Source organism: Trachypithecus francoisi, unplaced genomic scaffold, assembly GCF_009764315.1.
Source record: "Trachypithecus francoisi isolate TF-2019V2 unplaced genomic scaffold, Tfra_2.0 Lachesis_group17, whole genome shotgun sequence".
Classification (NCBI taxonomy): domain Eukaryota; kingdom Metazoa; phylum Chordata; class Mammalia; order Primates; family Cercopithecidae; genus Trachypithecus; species Trachypithecus francoisi.
Window position 1 is genome coordinate 1,883,136 of NW_022681462.1, and position 16,269 is coordinate 1,899,404.

At 41.0% G+C, this 16,269-nt stretch overlaps 1 protein-coding gene across 1 annotated transcript in view; it reads left to right on the top strand.

The window, feature by feature from the left end:
• Nucleotides 1-1,086: 1,086 nt before the first annotated feature.
• VWA3B (von Willebrand factor A domain containing 3B) overlaps nucleotides 1,087-16,269 on the top strand; it is a 234,627-nt gene continuing 219,444 nt past the window's right edge. Inside the window, 2 exon segments of the mRNA XM_033238936.1 lie at nucleotides 1,087-1,260; nucleotides 7,891-8,118. Coding sequence (XP_033094827.1) covers nucleotides 7,923-8,118 — 196 coding nt within the window. The 5' untranslated portion in view covers nucleotides 1,087-1,260; nucleotides 7,891-7,922.

Consider the following 16,269-nt stretch of genomic DNA (forward strand, 5'->3'; position numbering starts at 1 on the left):
CCAGTCCGGGCGACAGAGCGAGACTCCGCCTCAAAAAAAAAAAAAAAAAAAAGAATGCAGGAGAAATAAATCCCTGTGGATGAAGCAGACTTTTCTTTTGGGGATGGAATTACTCAGTTCTAACATTAACTATGTTTTACTAGATCTTTGACTAAAAAACCTGCAAATGATCTGGTCAGTTCTTCAATTTTAAAACCTAAAATCGTTTACTATCCCAATACCCTAAAAACAGTACTTACTGTGGGGTCTTTTATTACGATTTTAAAGATACTTTTCATAAGCACAATTTTATTTCCTAGTGACCGGAAAAATAGGAATATATTTAGAGCCTTTTGCTTAGTTGATAAGGTAACACTGAAACAAAGGTTAAAAACAAAGCTGAATGGAGAAAATAATGCCTATAGGAATATTCATGTCAAACAGGTAAGAATGTTCTTGGCAACTGAGCCCCTGCCTCCACAATCTCAAAATTGCAGCGCCCTGTCCCTCCTGTCTGTCTACAAGGAACTGCCCCACCTCTTTTAAAGCTTCTTTCTCTGAACTGTGCAAGGAAGAGAGCATCGCCTCACCGTGCTGAGGTGAAAATTAAAACTACGCAGGGGTCAGTTCTCTGCACACTGAAAAGTATGAACAGAAGTTCGTCTGTAGCGTTTCCCGCAGTCTTCTCACCTCTCCTTGGCCTCTGGCGCCTTCCTCCCCCATCTGCTCGCACCCTAGCTTTCTACCCCAGCTCATCAGTGTATTTGTTTGTTCATTCATTCATTCATATTCTCCGCTGTTGTTAATTTTCCCACTGACAGTAGGCGCAGGGGGCAACGCCATCCGCCCTGTCCCTCTAGCGTGGCCTCTGCTTGGGAGTCTGGGGTGGAGGTCTGCCCGGCCCGGGAGGTTCCGCACCCGGGTTTCCGCACCTGGCTCGGGGACGGCCTCGGCGCCCCGCCCCCTTGGCCCACGTCCCCAGCCACGCCCCAGTGAGGGCTCGCTCTGTGGGCGGGGCCGGCTCCGGGAGCCGCGCTGTGATTGGCCGTGTCCAGGAGACGCCGTCGTCAACAGACCGCGCTCGGAACCCGAGGCGCGGGTCACAAAGACCTAGAACAGCCGGAATCCTTCGCCCCGGCGCGCAGCCTTAGCAGGCAGCAATTGCTGCCTCAGCAACCGGATGCTTACCTTGTCCGCCCTCTCGGGTCAGGCGGGCCCGGGAGGATGGGAGGGTGACTGCTGAGCGGGAGCCGCCTCGTTTTCCACCCGACGTATTGCCTAGTAAGTGTGGGAGCGATCCCTGCCGCGCCAGGGCCGCCGAGGTGCCGAGCCTTCCAGCGAGCCGCCTAGGGAGGTCTTGGAAAAATAAAAATGCCGTTTCCGAGCTGGACCACACGCCCACTTTACAGATGCGGAAACAGTACCAGGAAAGCTCGGTGACTTGCCCTGGCCCACTTAATTGTCCGCTATCCGGGGCAAGCCGAGGGTCAAGGTACCGGCCCCTCCTACTCTAGGGCTCTTTCGGTCACACCTCACCCGAGCCCACGCCCAGCCGCTCTGCTGGAGAAGCGGCTTTCCTGGTTTCTGTCTATGCCATAGGCCAGCAATTCAAGGTGATGAAATCCACCTGGGCTTTGAAGAGCACACAGGAACCAGAAGAAACACATTTGCTGTACATAATGATAAATATGTAGAATCTAAAAGCCAAAGCAATCTGCTTGCAATAAAGCTCCCCACACCTTTCTGTCCTGGAAAGGCCTCTGGCTCCCGCCCATTCCACACTTACAGGGTTTCACAATCATATCACTTTCTTTCACCCTCCTTACAAGGGATAAAACTTAATAAGTAGATTTAGTTTCCGTTTGGTAGAGCTTTTCCTTTCATTTTCTTGGAAGCTCTCTGTTTCTTCTCAGCAATGACCTTCCCCCTAAAGCACTCCAGTTATTCTCAGATTTTGTCTTCTTAACTGTTTTCTCAACCGTGGGACAGTCCGTTTCAATATCCTTGTCTCTGTCCACATTATTTGAACCAATGATCACAGCCAAGCCTTGTCCCTTACGGGCAGAAAAAATGGGGGGAGGTTTCAGGGTTTCTGGGGAACAGTTGCATCAGGATCCATCATGAAGCTTCGTCCCAGTTTCCTTTCTTCCTGGAACACTCATCGTTCACAAATTCACCTAAATCACAAGATATATATCCAACTACCCCAGACTTCTTTTTCAGAAACTAACAGGGGTATAGGAAATTTGGGGTGTTGATAATAAAGTAGCTAGAACCTTACTGAATGTCTCAACTGGATAAACCCTGCACCGTCCCTGAACCTCTGAGCACATAGGACCTTTTCTCTGAGGGCATGCCGACTTCACGAGACTGTCGCCCAGGGCAGCCCAGGAGCATCCGCTTCCGGGAGCTGGGGCCCTTGCACTGTTGCCAGCTTAACCTTTCTATTTTCCCCAAAGCTTTGCCTGCCCACATCTTCAGCTCAGACTTTCACTTCCTTGTTTTTCCTTGTACACTTCCTTGTTTTTCCTTGTACACTTCCTCCCTCTTCGAAGGAAATACTTTCCTATCCAAACTCTATGTATGGTTCTTGGGATGGCCTCTAAAACTTAGGGCAATGCTCAAGTCCGGTATGTTGTTTCCGACTTCTGAGTTCCTCGGTTCCCCAATTTATAATTACCTTAGCAGAGGAAACTCTGAATAATAGTAAATAAATAAATAGCAGAGTTTTATCCAGAAAGTAATATAAAGGGGATCCCTTTATTTTTTTTTGAGACGGGGTCTCATTCTGTTGCCCAGGCTGGAGCGCAATCTCGGCTCACTGAAACCTCTGCCCCCTGGGTTCAAGCAGTTCTCCTGCCTCAGCCTCCCTAGTAGCTGGGATTACAGACGTGTGTTACCACGCCCGGCTAATTTTTGTGTTTTTACTAGAGACAGGGTTTCACCATGGTGGCCAGGCTGGTCTCAAACTCCTGACCTCAGGTGATCCGCCCGCCTCAGCCTCCCAAAGTGCCAAGGGGCACTTTGGCACTTAAGGGGGGATTACAGGCGTGAGCCACCGTGCCCGGCCAATATATCCCCTTTTTAAAAGAGCTGTTTCCTGATATTAGCCTTGTTAACACTGTGGATATTTGCCTTCTTTGAACAAAATCAGGATTCTCTCAGTAGCTCTGAGTTAATCCGTTTTATTTATCTCTGAGTGATCAGTTTCATTCATCTCAACTCTCACACAAAGTGCCTGCTGTGTATGAGGCCATGTGCTGAGAATCTTCCTGTAGTTTGTCTCTGTAGTCATTGAACTGTCTTTAAGTCTAGTGAGGACAAGCCTGATGTGCCCAAGACCTTAGTGATGAAGTATCATAGCAAAAGTTAGCGTTTTCCCAGGGAGGGACTGCGGAAGGTTGTGAAGGGGTTCCAGGGAGGCTTAATGGCAGAGGCAGCATTTGAAATGAGCCTTGCGGGCAGAGAGTCCGCAAAGGAGAGCCGTCTGAGACCCACTTGGAGGTGGGAAAGCAGGCGGGCTAGTGGGGGTGGGGTGGGGAGAAGGGGACTACTTTGTTACGTCCCGGCTCCCAGCAGGCTTCCTTGCTCTGACGAAACAGTTCCTATCCTACTTGAGTGGAGCGATTCCTTCTGTTGGGAGATGCCTTTTCTCTCTTTCCCCCTTTCCTTTCTTGTTCCCCCCCCCCCCCCGCGAGAATACAAATATTCCATTTGTATTTCAGATAATACAAATATTCTCAGGCTACAAAACCCTGGAGGTAAGATCTGAATCAGACTGAAACGTACAGGTTCTCAGACCCAGTAGGGCCAATTATTTTAAAAATTAATTTTTTAAAAAGTCGTATGAGTGTGAAAGGGACTGGGGCGTGCACCTTAGCTATGCTGGAGAATTTTTGATTGCCTTTTTTTGGGATCAAAAACATGTCCCTTTAGCTTAAAAACAACAGCTGTGACTATTCTGAACTCCTCTTTAAGGTTCCAAAAATCCCTTTTACAAAATCTTATTAGGGCAGTTTATGTAAACGTGCTCCCTTTTAAGCTTAATACTCCCTTCAGCAAGAATATCGTAGGAGATGAGTGTTTCAGGGAAGAGAAACATTAACTGGAAATGACGAAATAGTAAAAAAAAAAAAAAAATCTTCTGAGCTTCCCTTTCTTGTTTCTTGGAACAACTGACCAAATTAAAAGACTTTCAGCTCCAGTCTTTGTGGACAGATCCTCAAAAGACAGTTGAAGCATATTAGTCTGCCCTTGTTTTCATGTTGTATGATTCTAAACTTTCTAGCTCAATAGGATTGGAGACGTGGGGATAAAAAGTGCTTGGGATGAAAGTGGTTCTCATGAAACAAAATACAATGACTAAAGAACCATGACTTTGATTTGCACATAGCTGTTTCAAATATATAAAGTGCTTATCCACGCATAACTTATACCTCAGCACAGTTGTTCCTTGAGTAGCCCTGGGAGTTAGGGTGAGCAGGTGGTATTACTATCCTAGAGAGGTGGAATCACCTTAAAGTGGCAGAATGCACTTATACTGAGTTTTGATTCTAAACTTTTCCACTCCTACGTGATACTTTCCAAGTAACATTGTAACATTCTCAGCAAATCCAGCCTTTGTAGAAAGAAGGCCAGATCTTCACCAATAATAATAATTTGCATACCTTTGCAACTCAGCTTATGTGAACAATACAAATTCACATAAACCTTGAAATGGAAATTATTATATATATTTTTTAAGACAAGTTCTTGCTCTGTTACCCAGGCTGGAGTGCAGTGGTGCAATTAGAGCTCACTGCAACCTCGAACTCCTGGGCTCAAGCAATCCTCTTGCTTCAGCCTCTCGAGTAGCTGGACTACCGGCATGCACCACCATCCCTTACTAATTAAACAAAACATGAATAGAGATGAGTTCTCCACTATGTTAATCAGGGTAGTCTCGAACTCCTGGGCTCAAGTGATCTTCTCAACGTGCTGGGATTACCGGTATGAGCCACTGCACCCAGCCTCATTATCTTTAAAAGCTTGAGAGTGATAAGCCAAGAAGCTTATTGAGTGTGAGCTCTGAGAATAAGGATTAGCATCCCGACAAGGACCTGGGGCCCTAGTAGAATACAGTCCCACTGGAATGCAGATTGCCTTGTCCCATAGAACCTGGCTGGAGGAGGTTAATTGTAAAGGGAGCAGAGTGGTTAAGAAATGGCTTTGGCCGGGCGCGGTGGCTCAAGCCTGTAATCCCAGCACTTTGGGAGGCCGAGACGGGCGGATCACGAGGTCAGGAGATCGAGACCATCCTGGCTAACACAGTGAAACCCCGTCTCTACTAAAAATACAAAAACTAGCCGGGCGACGTGGCGGGCGCCTGTAGCCCCAGCTACTCGGGAGGCTGAGGCAGGAGAATGGCGTAAACCCGGGAGGCGGAGCTTGCCGTGAGCTGAGATCTGGCCACTGCACTCCAGTCCGGGGACAGAGCGAGACTCCGCCTCAAAAAAAAAAAAAAAAAAAAAAAAAAAAAAGAAATGGCTTTGCCGGGCGCGGTGGCTCAAGCCTGTAATCCCAGCACTTTGGGAGGCCGAGACGGGCGGATCACGAGGTCAGGAGATCGAGACCATCCTGGCTAACACAGTGAAACCCCGTCTCTACTAAAAATACAAAAACTAGCTGGGCGAGGTGGCGGGCGCCTGTAGTCCCAGCTACTCGGGAGGCTGAGGCAGGAGAATGACGTGAACCCGGGAGGCGGAGCTTGCAGTGAGCTGAGATCCGGCCACTGTACTCCAGCCTGGGCGGCAGAGCGAGACTCCGCCTCAAAAAAAAAAAAAAAAAAAAAAAGTGGCTTTGACTCCTGCTTTTCTCATTTACTGGCTGTGGCAGAACCTGCGAGCAAGTTCTTTAAATCCTCGAAGCTTCCGATTCCTCAAATATAAGTGGTGTGGTAATAATGAGTAACTGATACAGTGATGAAGAAGCTGTGAGCTAGCGCATATAAAAGGACCAACAAATGGAAGTTGTTGCGTTGCTTTTATTACACTAAAGATCACAGCACACAGATCCTGGAGCTGACTGGCCTGGTTTAGAATCTTAACTCCACCCCTTACCAGTTGTAAGATTGTGGACAAGTTAATTAACCCCTCTCTGTCTTGGTTTCCTCAACTGTAAAATGAAAATAAGAGTGGTACCTACCTCATAAGGTTATTATAAGGATTAAATGTAAATTGCACATAACATGATGTTAAATAAGTGCTTGCTAATGATAACACTTCTCACTTCTTTTTATAAAGCCTCCCTGACTTGGTCCTATTGATTTTTGTCTTTGACTGAATTTCCATGTCATGACAGTGAAACTTTTCGGAAATACAAAGTTTCAGAAATAGGGAAATAACATATTTTCATCATTAAAAAGTCTTACAATTAAGGGTATCAGTTTACAAGCATTGCAAATTCTGGATACGGAAGTAAGCAGAACTTTCTATGCTTCCTCCAGGTCACCAGGCCTTCCCCAGTTGTGGTGAGCGGGTTAAGACTGCATTATAGTTTGGCCCCATCCTTTCCTCTTGCCTACACTAGCTATATTTAGGCAGATCTAGGTAAGTTTAATATGTTGCGTATGGCCTTGGGTTCAGTTGATCCCAGAACAGATGGCTACATGGGCCAGAATGCTTAAGTCCAATTGTAGAGCAAAGCCCCAGACAATAAAACATTCAGAAAGTGGATATATGTATTCCAGCTGGGCTGAGCTGTGGTTTGGTTCCCAACCGCCACCGGCTCCCAATTAGCCACTACACCTGTTCGACAGGTAAAAAGCTGTCAGGGTTTTATCCTTCTCATCCTCATTGGGAGCAAACTGTCAGGTGTGATTATAATTGGAGTACAGATGTGTAGTGAAGGTTCTGGGGCTATTATTATTTTTTTTTCCAAAATGGAAGAGCTTTGCAGCTTTCTGATTATAAAAGTAAATTCTGGACCGGGCACGGTGGCTCAAGCTTGTAATCCCGGCACTTTGGGAGGCTGAGACGGGCGGATTATGAGGTCAGAAGATCAAGACCATCCTGGCTAATACGGTGAAACCCGGTCTCTACTAAAAAATACAAAAAACTAGCCGTGTGAGGTGGTGGGCGCCTGTAGTCTCAGCTACTCGGGAGGCTGAGGCAGGAGAATGGCGTGAACCTGGGAGGCGGAGCTTGCAGTGAGCGGAGATCCAGCCACTGCACTCCAGCCTGGGCGACAGAGAGAGAGTCTGTCTCAAAAAAAAAAAAAAAAAAAGGGTAAATTCGGCTGGGCTCAGTGGCTCACGCCTGTAATCCCAACACTTTGGGAGGCCGAGGCAGGCGGATCACAAGGTCAGGAATTACAGACCAGCCTGACCAACATGGTGAAACCCCATTTCTACTAAAAATACAAAAATTAGCTGGGCATGGTGGCGTGCGCCTGTAATCCCAGCTACTCAGTAGGTTGAGGCAGGGCAATCGCTTGAACCTGGGAGAGGGAGGTTGCAGTGAGCCTAGATTGTGCTACTGCACTCTAGCCTGGGCAACAGAGTGAGACTCCTTCTCAAAAAAAAAGTAAACCCCATTTTAGAAATATTCAAATAATGCAAAAATTTCAACAATATAGAAAAGGCAAAAACCACACATACTACCACCACACAAAGAAAACTACTCTAAACCTGTTACAGTATATCTTTCTAGGTGTTTTTGTGTATATATATACATTTTAATATTGAACTTTATGGATACCTCTTAGCAATTCATGTGACTATCCTCTTTTCCACCAGATGTACATGTATAATTTTGATTGATAAATAGCATTCCACTTCATGAGTGTACTATAATCTACGTTAAGCCAATCCCCTGTTGGGGTTAGATTATTTCCACGTTTTCAGGAAGTCTGAGTTTATAATTGCCCTTACAGGAGTTTGCTGTGATTTAGATCTTGATTCAGAGATGGAGAAATCAGGCTCATCCTCTACCATCTCTGAGCAGCACCTGCAGAGGCAAGAGGGATGGAGTAACAGCAAAACAGACTTGGCTGAGCAGAGTCTTATTTCATCTGAGAGATGGCTTCAACTGCATGGGCTTAAGAGCAACAAATTGACCTTGAAACAGATTTTGTCACAGATCGGATTCCCACACTGTGAAGGTACAGCACTCACAAACAATCAGCATGCTGGCATTTAGCCTTTGAGGTGGCTGCATTAGCTCTGAAGGCCCCTCAAAAACCACAGGTCTCTGAACTTGCTTTGATCTTATATCCGTATTAGTAGAAAATGCTTGCATGTGTGCCTCTAATACATGTGTATGAAGTAGACGTACGATTGCCAATCCATGTTTTAAAGAATGCTTAATTTCATCCTTTTTTTTTTTACTTTTTAAATTGACAGATAAAACTGTATGTATTTTTCATGTACAACACGATGTTTTGAAGAATATATACATCGTGAATGGCTGTATCTAGCTAATTAACAAATGCATTGCTTCATATAGTCTTTTTTATGGTGAGAACACTTACCCGCTCTTTCTGTGTTTTTCAAGAATGCAATCCATCATCATTAACTATGATCATACTGTACAATAGATCTCTTGACTAGATGTCCTAATTGTAATGGTATATATCCTTTGACTAACATCTTCCTGATTCCCACTGCCACAACCACCCCAGCCTCTGATAAGCATCATTCTACTCGCTACTTCTGTGAGATAAATTTTTTAAAATTCCACGAGTGAGGTTATGTGGTATTTGTCTTTCTGTGCCTTGGTTATTTTGTTTAACATAATACCCTCGAGGTTCATTCATGTAGCAAATGACAGGATTTCTTTCCTTTTTATGGCTGAATAGTATTTAATTGTGTATATACACTATGTTTTCTTTATCCAGTCATCTATTGATGGATACTTAGGTTGATCTCGTATCTTGGCTGTTGTGAATAGTGCTGCACTGAACAAGAGAGTGCAGATATCTCTTTGACTTACTGATTTTATTTCCTTTGGATATATATCCAGTAGTAGGATTGCTGGATCATATAGTAGTTCTATTTTTAGTGGTTTGAGGAAACTCCATACTGCTTTCCATAATAGCTATACTAATTTACATTCCCATCAACAGGGTATATGGGTATCCTTTTCTCCATATCCTTGCCAACACTTATTTTTTGATATTAGCCATTCTGACAGGAGTGAAATGATAGCTCATTGTGGTTTTGATTTGCATTTCCCTGATAATTAGTAATATTGAGCATTTTTTCATATACCTGTTGTCTATTTGTATGTTTTCTTTTGAGAAATGTCCATTCAGGACTTTTGCCCATTTAAAAACCAGGTTTTGTTTTAATATTTAAGTTCCTTTAATATTTTGGATATTAACCCCTTTTCAGATGTATAGTTTGCAAATATTTTCCCCCATTCTGTAGGTTGTCTCTTTACTCTGTTGATTTTTTTTCCTTTGCTTTAGAGAAAGTTTTTAGTTGGATGTAATCTCATTTGTTTGTTTTTGCTTTTGTTGCCTGTGCTTTTGAGGTCATATCCAAAAAATCATTGCTCAGATCAGTGTGTCATGGATCTTTTCCCTTTTTCTTCCAGTAGTTTCATATTTTCAGGTCCTACAATTAAGGCTGTAATTCATTTTGAGTTGATCTTTGTATTTGGTGGTGATAAGGGCCTAATTTTATTATTCTGCCTGTGGCTATATAGATTTCTCAATACCTTTTATTGAAGACATTGTCCTTTCCCCATTGTGTGTTCTTGACACCCTTGTCAAAAATCAATTAACTGTACATATGTGGATTTATTTTTTGGCTCTCTATTCTATTCCATTGATCTATGTGTCTTTTTTTATGTCAGTATCATGCTGTTTTGATTACTATAGTTTCGTAGTATATTTTTAAGCCAGGTAGTGTGATGCCTCCAGGTTTGTTCTTTTTGCTCAAGATTGCTTTGGGTATTCTGGCTTTCTTTGTGGTTCTATACAAATTTAAGGATTGTTTTTTCTACTTCTGTGAAGAATGTCATTGGTATTTTGATAGGGGTTACACTAAATCCATAGAGCACTTTGGGTAGTGTGAACATTTTTAACAGTGTTCATCTTTCCAATCCATGAACATGGAATATCTTTAAATTTGTGTCTTTTTCAATTTCTTTAATCTATGTTTATAGTTTTCCTTATAGATATAGTCCACCTCCTTAGTTAAATTTATTTCTGAGTACTTTATTTATTTGTTTTTGGTAGCTATTGTAGATGGAATGGTTTCCTTTTTGTCTTTTTTGGATAGTTTGCTGTTAGTATGTATATCACTGCTGATTTTTGTTGTTAATTTTGTAGTCTGCAACTTTACTGAATTTGTTAATTAATTCTAATTTTTAGTGGAGTCTTTAGGGTTTTCTCTGTATAAGACTGTGTCATCTGCAAATAGGGACAATTTATCTTCTTTCTTTCCAATTTAGATGCTTTTAATTTCTTTCTGTTGCCTGATTGCCTTGGCTATAAATTCTAGTACTGTGGGGAATAAAAGTGGTGAAAGTGGGCATCCTTTTCTTCTTCCAGATATTAGAGGAAAACCTTTCAGTTTTCCCACCATTCAGTATGTTAGCTGTGAGTTTGTCATATACGGCCTTTACTGTGTTGAGGCACATTTCTTCTATACATAATTTGTTGAGAGTTTTTATTATGAAGAGATATTGAGTTTTGTCAAATGCTCATTCTGCATCTATTGAAATGATTATACAGTTTTTTTGTCCTTCATTCTGTTAAGATGATGTATCACATTTACTGCATATGTTGAACCATCCTTGTATTTCTGGGATGAATCCCACTTGATAATGGTGAATGATCTTTTTAATGTGCTATTAAATTTGGTTTGCTAATATTCTGCTGAGCAGTTTTGCGTCTGTGTTTATCAGGAGTATTGGCCCATAAGTTTTCCTCTTTTGTTGTGACCTTGCATGGTTTTGGCATCAGGGTAATGCTGCCTCAGACACTGGATTTGGAAATACTCTCTCCTCTTCAATTTTTTGGGAAGAGTTTGAGAAGAATTGATATTAGTTCTTCTTTAAATATTTGGTAGAATTCAGCAGTGAAGCCATTCAGTTGTGGGCTTTTCTTTGCTGGAAGAGTTTTTTGGTTTTTTTTTTTTTTGAGATGGAGTCTCATTCTGTTGCCCAGGCTGGAGTACAGTGGCATGATTTTGGCTCACTGCAACCTCTGCCTCCTGGGTTCAAGTGATTCTCTTGCTTCAGCCCCCGGAGTAGCTGGATTACAGGCACGTGCCACCATGCCCGGCCAATTTTTCTATTTTTAGTAGAGACGGGGTTTCACCATGTTGGCCAGGCTGGTCTCAAACTCTTGACCTCAGGTTATCCACCTGCCTCGGCCTCCCAAAGTGCTGGGATTACAGGCGTGAGCCTCCACACCCAGCCAGATTTTTTTGTTACTGATTCCATCTCCTTACTCATTATTGGTTTGTTCAGATTTTAGATTTCCTTATAATTCAATCTTGGTAGAATGTATATGTCCAGGAATTTATTCACTTCTTTTACGTTATCTAATTTGTTCATGTATAATTGTTCACAGTAGTCTCTTACAATCCTTTGTATTTCTGTGGCATCAGTTGTAATTTTTCCTTTTTTACCTCTGATTTTATTTGAGTCTTCTCTCTTTTTTTCTTAGTATAGCTCTAGGTTTGTCTATTTTGTTTATCTTTTCAAGAGACTAGCTCTTTGTTTTATTAATATTTTTATGTATTTGTATTCTCTGTTTCTGCTCTGCTCTCTATTATTTTCTTCTTTCTACTTGTTTAAGTTGTTTCCTTTTGTATTTCTGCTTCCTTGAGGTGTAACATTAGGTTGTTTATTTGAGATACGTATTTTTCGAGGTAGGTGTTTATTGCTATAAACTTTCCTCTTAGACTGCTTTTGCTGTACCCATAGGTTTTGTTATGTTGTGTTTCCATTTTCATTTATCTCAAGAAATATTTTAATTTAATTAATAAATTTTTTTACTTCAATAGATTTTGGAGTTCAAGTGGCTTTTGGTTATATGGATGAATTGTGTAGTGGTGAAGTCTGAGATTTCAGTGCACCTGTAACCCAAGCAGTGCACATTGGACCCAATATTTAGTTTTTTATTCCTCACCCCATCCTCCCTACTTCTGAGTCTCCAAATTCCATTATACCACTGTCTTTGTATACCTTTGTATACCCATAGCTTAGATCTCACCTATAAGTAGAACATACGGTATTTGGTTTTCCATTCGTGAGTTGCTTCACTTAGAATAATGGCCTGCAGCTTCATCCAAGTGGCTGCAAAATACATTATTTCATTCTTTTATATGCCTGAGTAATATTCCATGGTGTATATATACCACATTTTCTTCTACCATATTATCCACTCATTGGTTGATGGGCACTTAGATTGGCTGTATATCTTTGCAATTGTGAATTATGCTGTGAGAAACGTCCATATACTGGTATCCTTTTAAGATAATGACTTATTTTCCTTTCGGTAGATACTCAGTAATTCAGTAGTAGGATTGCTGGATAAAATGGTATGTCTACATTTAGTTCTTTAAGAAATCTCCATACTGTTTTCCATAGAGGTTGTACTAATTTGCATTCCCATATATAAGCATTCTTTTTTTCTTTTTTTAACCACATTCATGCCAACATCTATTGTTTTTTGACTTTCTATTAATGGCCATTCTGGGTGGGGTAAGGTGGGGTATCATCCTGATTTTAATTTGCATTTCCCCAATGATTAGTGATGTTGAGCATTTTTTCATATGTTTGTTGGCCATTTGTATATCTTCTTTTGGAAATGTCTATTCATGTCATTTGCCCATGAAATATTTTAATTTACCTTTTAATTTATTCACAGACCTATTGGTTGTTCAGGTGCATGTTGTTTAATTTCAGTGTATTTGTTAATTTTCCAAAGTTCCTCCTGGTGCTGATTTCCAGTTTTATACCATTGTATAAAACTGTGAAAAGATACTTGGTATGAGTTCAGTCTTCTCAAATTTGGTAAGACTTGTTTTGTGACCTAACATATGAGCTATCCTAGATAATATTATGTGTGCAGTTGAGAAGAGTGTGTATTCTGCATCTGTTGGGTAGAATGTTCTGTGTATGTATATTTGGTCTAGAGTTCAGTTTAAATCTAATGTTTTCTGGTTGATTTTCTTTCTGGATGATCTGTCCATATGAAAGGGGAGTACTGAAGTCCCCTACTATTATCGTACTATTATTATATTGCAGTCTATCTCTTCCTTCAGATCTATTTATATTTTCTTAATTATTAATTAGATTGGATGCATATGTCTGAGATTTTTATACCCTCTTGATGAATTGACCCCTTTATGATTATATAATAACCTTCTTTGTCTCTCTTTACAGTGTTTGACTTGAAATACATTTTATCTGATATAAACATAGCTACCCCTGTTCTCCTTTGGTTTCTATTTGTAAGGAATATCTGCTTCTATCCTGTCATTTTCAGTCTATGTGTCCTTACAGGTTAAGTGAATCTCTTGTAGGCAGCATATAGGTGGACCTTGTTTTTATACAGCCACTCTATGTATTTTGATTGAAAATTTAATCCTTGAATATAAGTTCAAGGTAATTATTGATAAGAAAGAACTTACTGCTGCCATTTTAATTGTTTTCTAGTTGTTTAGCGGATCCTTTTTTCGTTTCTTACTCTTTCTTTGTGAGTAAGTGATTTTTCTCTAGTAGTATGTTTCAATTACTTGCTTTTTATTTTTAGTGTATCTATTATAGGTTTTTGCTTTGTGATTACCACAAGGCTTACAAAAACCATTTTATAGTTATAAGAAGTTATTTTAAGCTGATAACAAGTTAACTTTGATCACAAAAACCTTCTAAACTTTATCCCTCGGTTTTGAATTTTTGATATCATGATTTATATCTTTTTCCATTGCACATCCCTTAACAAATTATTTTAGTTATTATTAATAGTTTTGTCCTTTAACTTTTCTACTAATGATATAAGTAATTTAAAACCACCATTGCAGTATTAGAGCATTCTGAATTTGTGTACTTAGTGAGTTTTATACTTTTAGATGTTTTTGTGTTACTCATTAGTGTCCTTTTCTTTCAGCTTGAAGAATTCCCTTTAGCATTTCTTATAAGGCAGGTCTGGTAGTGATGAACTCCCTCAGCTTTTGTTTATCTGTGAAAGTCTTTATCTGTCCTTCATTTGGGAAGGACAGCTTTGGTGAGTACAGAATTCTTGATTTTTTTTTTCTCCTTGAGCTCTTTGACTATTTGATTCTATTCTCTTCTGGTCTGTGAAATTTCTGCTGAGAAACTGGACATATTGGAACTTCCTTGCATGTTATTAGCTTCTTTTCTCTTCCTGCTTTCAGTTTTCTCTCTTTGTCTTTGATATTTGACAGTTTGATTATAGTATCTTTTGGGGTAGTCTTATTTGGATTGAGTTGAAGGATTAGAGACCTTTGACCTTTCTGTAACCAGATATTTATATCTTTCTCCAGGTTTGGAAAGTTTGCTGCTATTATTTCTTTAATCTTTCTACCCCTTTATCATTCTCTACTCCCTCTTGAACATTTGCTCTTTTGATGCTATGCCATAAGTCCCATACCTTTCTTCATTCCCTTTCTTTCTTTTTTGTTTTTTCTGCTCTGTATATTTTCAAATTAACCTCTCTTCAAATTCCAGATTCTTTCTTCTGCTTGTTCAGTTCAGCTGTTGATACTTTCTGTTGCATTTTTTTTGTGTTCAGTTATTTTTCAGCTCCCTGATTACTGTTTTGTTATTATCATGCCAATCTCTCTGTTATATTTTTTATTCTGGTAACTTATGATTTTCCGCATTTTGTTGAATTGTTTCTCTGTATTTTCTTGAAGTTCATTGAGCTTCCTTAAAACAACTACTTTGAAAATGTTGTCAGGCCATTCATACATCTCCATATTTGTAGGGTCAGTCACTAGCACATTACTATATCCGTTTGGTGATGTCATGTTTCCTGGATCGTTCTTGATCCTTGTGGTTATACATCAATGTCTGCATTAAAGAAGCAGGAGCTTATTCCAGTCTTTGCTGTCTGGCTTTGTCTGGAAATATCCTTCACTAGTAAGCCTGTCCAGAGATTCTGGGCAAGTCATCTGGTGTGGTCCCTAAGCATTTGACCACTACAGACGTTGCAGCACTAGGGGGTGTCATAAGCCCAGGACCACCATGATGACTGGCACAGTGCTGGGTTGGAATCTTATGGCCACCAAGGGTGGCACAGCACTGAGCTGGAATCTTATAGCTGCTGTGGCTGATACAGTGTTGGGGCATACCCCAAGTCCATGGGCACTGAGGCTAGTGCCACACTGAGGCATGACTGAAGCTCATGGCAGCTGAGGCGTGCCTGTCACTGTGGGTTATTTTTAGCCCATGGCCACTGTCGTCAGCCAGTGGTGATATGGGCTAGAGCTTGCATCCATCTCACAGCAGCTATGGGTTCCTGTTTGGCACCAGAGTAGGTCTAGAGGCTTAGTCCACAAGTACCAGCCTGCAGTCAAGGGCCATGTGCATCTGCCTGCTGCTGGATTTTACTGTGTCAGGCCCTGTATTAGGGTCCAAGGTAAAGTCCTGTTCTTTCTTCCCTGTCTTTTGCCCAGGTAATGGTATTTTTCTGCATCGTGCTTCTTGGGGTACAGGTAGGGGTGATGCAGGTAAGGTAAAACTATCTTTTATACCCTCATATTGTGCTGTAACCAGGTACTGTGATCTGTCACCTGGTTTTCCTAGCTCTTGTGAAGGTATTTTTCTGGGTAGACAATTGCTTAAATTGATGTTTTTGTAGGGGGCAATCACTGGAAAGTCCTATTTTGTCATCTTGCTCTGCTCTGTTCTTTCTTTTTAAAAAGTCAAAATAAAAAATAAATATAAGTTATTTGTATTTACTGATACCCCAGCCAATGTCTTGTTCATCTCCTGGGATGTGCAAGTCCTTTTTGGAGGCCACTGATTAAAACAATAGCTGTGTGAAGTTTCAGGGAAAATGTACTGTTTTCCTACTGTGACCTTTGTGTTATGGTCTGCTTTTTCCTAAATGCATTGGCAAGAATGTTGGTTCTTAGCTCGCAGTAGTGCTGCCCACCACAGAAAGCGTGAAAATGTGTGAAGGTATATACTATATATATATATATATTGCATGATGTATTGATGGGATTCTATTGAAATATAAGGCCTGGGAACCCAGAGTACTGAGTGTCTTACAATGTATGAGACAGCACATTCAGCAGGAACTGCCCTGTCCAACATGTTAGTA